This window comes from Mastomys coucha, unplaced genomic scaffold (assembly GCF_008632895.1).
Source record: "Mastomys coucha isolate ucsf_1 unplaced genomic scaffold, UCSF_Mcou_1 pScaffold5, whole genome shotgun sequence".
Taxonomy (NCBI): domain Eukaryota; kingdom Metazoa; phylum Chordata; class Mammalia; order Rodentia; family Muridae; genus Mastomys; species Mastomys coucha.
The window spans coordinates 53,981,311-53,983,817 of NW_022196911.1; the positions used below are offsets into that span (position 1 = coordinate 53,981,311).

The following is a 2,507-nucleotide window of genomic DNA, read 5'->3' on the forward strand; positions in this document are numbered from 1 at the left end:
ACAATGGCCTGATGGTACAAGACTGTCAGCCCAGCTACTTCTGAAGCAGAGGCAGGGGCATTGCAAGTTTAAGGCCTTCTTGACCAGAGAGTGAACTCAAGGCCAGTTAACTAATGACTAACTCAGGAAGACTTATTTTTTTTTTGAGACAGGGTTTCTCTGTGTAGCCCTGGCTGTCCTGGAACGCACTCTGTAGACCAAGCTGGCCTCGAACTCAGAAATCCTCCTGCCTCTGCCTCCCAAGTGCTGAGATTAAAGGCGTGCGCCACCACTGCCCGGCTCAGTAAGACTTTATTCCAAAGCCATCTTCCCAGCTGTCCTCACAGATGTCAGTGGCTAGCCATCTGAGTTTGCAGGATCATGAGTTGCTTTCTCTGGTACATGGAAGCAGAGGAAGGACACAGCCTCCTGTGCATCTCATAGACCAAGTAGGGCTGGAACTGGCTCTGCTGCCATAGGGCAAAGCTTCCCCCAAAAAACTCAGACTGACAGAGGAAAGATTAAACAAGTGTGTTAAGCGTGCACAACACAGCAGCCACTGTTAGAAACTGTCAGTTCCAGAGAGGATTCTGCTGAGGAAGGAAGTCTCACATCCATGTTAGACGTGGAGTCCTGATGGCTAGAGTCGCTGGGTTGCTGGTGGTGGGCTGTACAGAGAGTGTCTCACTAGACTGGATCAACATTCAGTCTCTGTGGAGATGATTGAAAGCATGAAGGAGAAAGCAGTGTGTCTTTACTTGGAAGGTTGAGGGGGCAACAGCATGACAACATAGCCTATGTGTCTGAAGAGCAGGAGTCAGGGAAACAGAGGAGACAAGGTGATAAGGAAGAACTCTGACAAGGCAATGGGCCCACTCTTGGAATGAACACACCTCTACTCTGCTTGAGCTCGGACAGCTGACTCAACCCACTCCAGCACCTAGAAATATCCTAAACAAAAGGCACAAAGATACTTGGTGCCAGGATTAGAGCTCTTCTTCTCTGGCTTAACTCTGTTCTATTTTGAAATGTAAGAACTAGATAGATCTAGAGATAGAAAGATATATACAGAGAATGTGTTTATATATATAAATATATGTTGATACACATGAGAGAGAGGAAGAGAGACTCAACTACATGCATATATACACATAAATATAAAAATTTAAAGTGAATACACAAGACTGCTTCTCACCTTCTCACCTTCTCACCATGCAAAACTTAAGAGTGAGAGACCTTTGACTGATGTCTCCTCTCTCCCTTCCTGCTCCTCATACCTCTCTCCTCTTCTTCCCTCTCTCCCTCCCTCCCTCCCTCTATTCACTTTCCCCCTCCTGCTCCTCCCTCATCCAGTGCACCTCTTCTTAATTAATTCCTCAAAATGCCATTTACATAGACTGCTCCATCATCCTACTTTTCTGATAAAAGCCATGCTTCCATAGTCAACACTGACCTGCACACACATGTCCTGAGCCTGCCTGTTATTTCTGTCCCCTCCCTCAGATGTGTGTGGCACTGCATCTGAACACAATTTGAGCAGACATGTCCAATCACACAAGAGTGACTCACTTCATCCTCAGGGGCTTCTCAGATCTCCCACAGCTGAGATTGGTGGTCATCCCACTTTTCTTGCTCATCTACACATTTGGCCTCCTGGGGAACCTCTCCATCATCACAGCTGTGAGGAGAGACAGTCGACTCCACTCTCCCATGTACTTCTTCCTGAAGAATTTGTCTTTCCTGGACATGTGCTATACCTCAGCCACTGTCCCCAAGGCAGTGGTGATATCTGTCACAGGCTCAGGGGTCATCTCCTATCTCGAGTGTGTAGCACAGCTATACATATTTATCACACTTTGTGCTACTGAATGCTTTCTGCTCACAGCCATGGCTTATGACCGGTGCCTGGCCATCCTCAGACCACTGCTCTATGGAAACATCATGAGCCAGAAATATTGTTCTGCATTGGTGATCACTGCCTGGGTGGGTGGAGCCATCTACTCAGCCTTCCATACATTCAACACCTTCTCCCTCCCCTACTGTGGACCCAATGTTGTTGAACACTTCTTCTGTGACATGCCTCCACTCATGAGACTATCCTGCACTGATTACCATCTCAGTGAGGAGGTAGGCTTTGTTGTGAGCAGCTGCATTATCATGAGCTCCTTCGCCCTCACAGTGGTCTCCTACATTGGCATTGTGGCCACAGTTCTTCGCATCCCCTCAGTGGACGGCAGGTGGAAAGCATTTTCTACCTGTTCCTCTCACCTGACCACTGTCATCTTGCTTTATGGAACTGGAAGCTTCGTGTACCTGAGGCCTGCCTCTCAGTACTCACCGACCCTGAGTCCCCTGGCTTCTGTTTTCTACTCTGTAGTCACACCTTCCTTGAATCCAGTTGTCTATTGCCTGAGAAACAAAGATATGAAACTTGCACTACAGAAACTTTACTGTGGGAGGAAGTACTGAGTCCTGGAAGACTCCAGTGTGTGGCTCTGATAGTTGTTGTTGGAGCCAAGTGTTTCACC

The 2,507-nt window shown here is 47.7% G+C and overlaps 1 protein-coding gene across 1 annotated transcript; it reads left to right on the forward strand.

Annotated features, from left to right (window-relative positions):
- The first annotated feature begins 1,445 nt into the window (after nucleotides 1–1,445).
- On the forward strand, nucleotides 1,446–2,507 carry LOC116078874 (olfactory receptor 5A2-like). Its single transcript, XM_031354237.1, has one exon. The coding sequence runs from the start codon at nucleotides 1,522–1,524 to the stop codon at nucleotides 2,446–2,448; it is 927 nt and encodes a 308-aa protein (XP_031210097.1). The 5' UTR covers nucleotides 1,446–1,521; the 3' UTR covers nucleotides 2,449–2,507.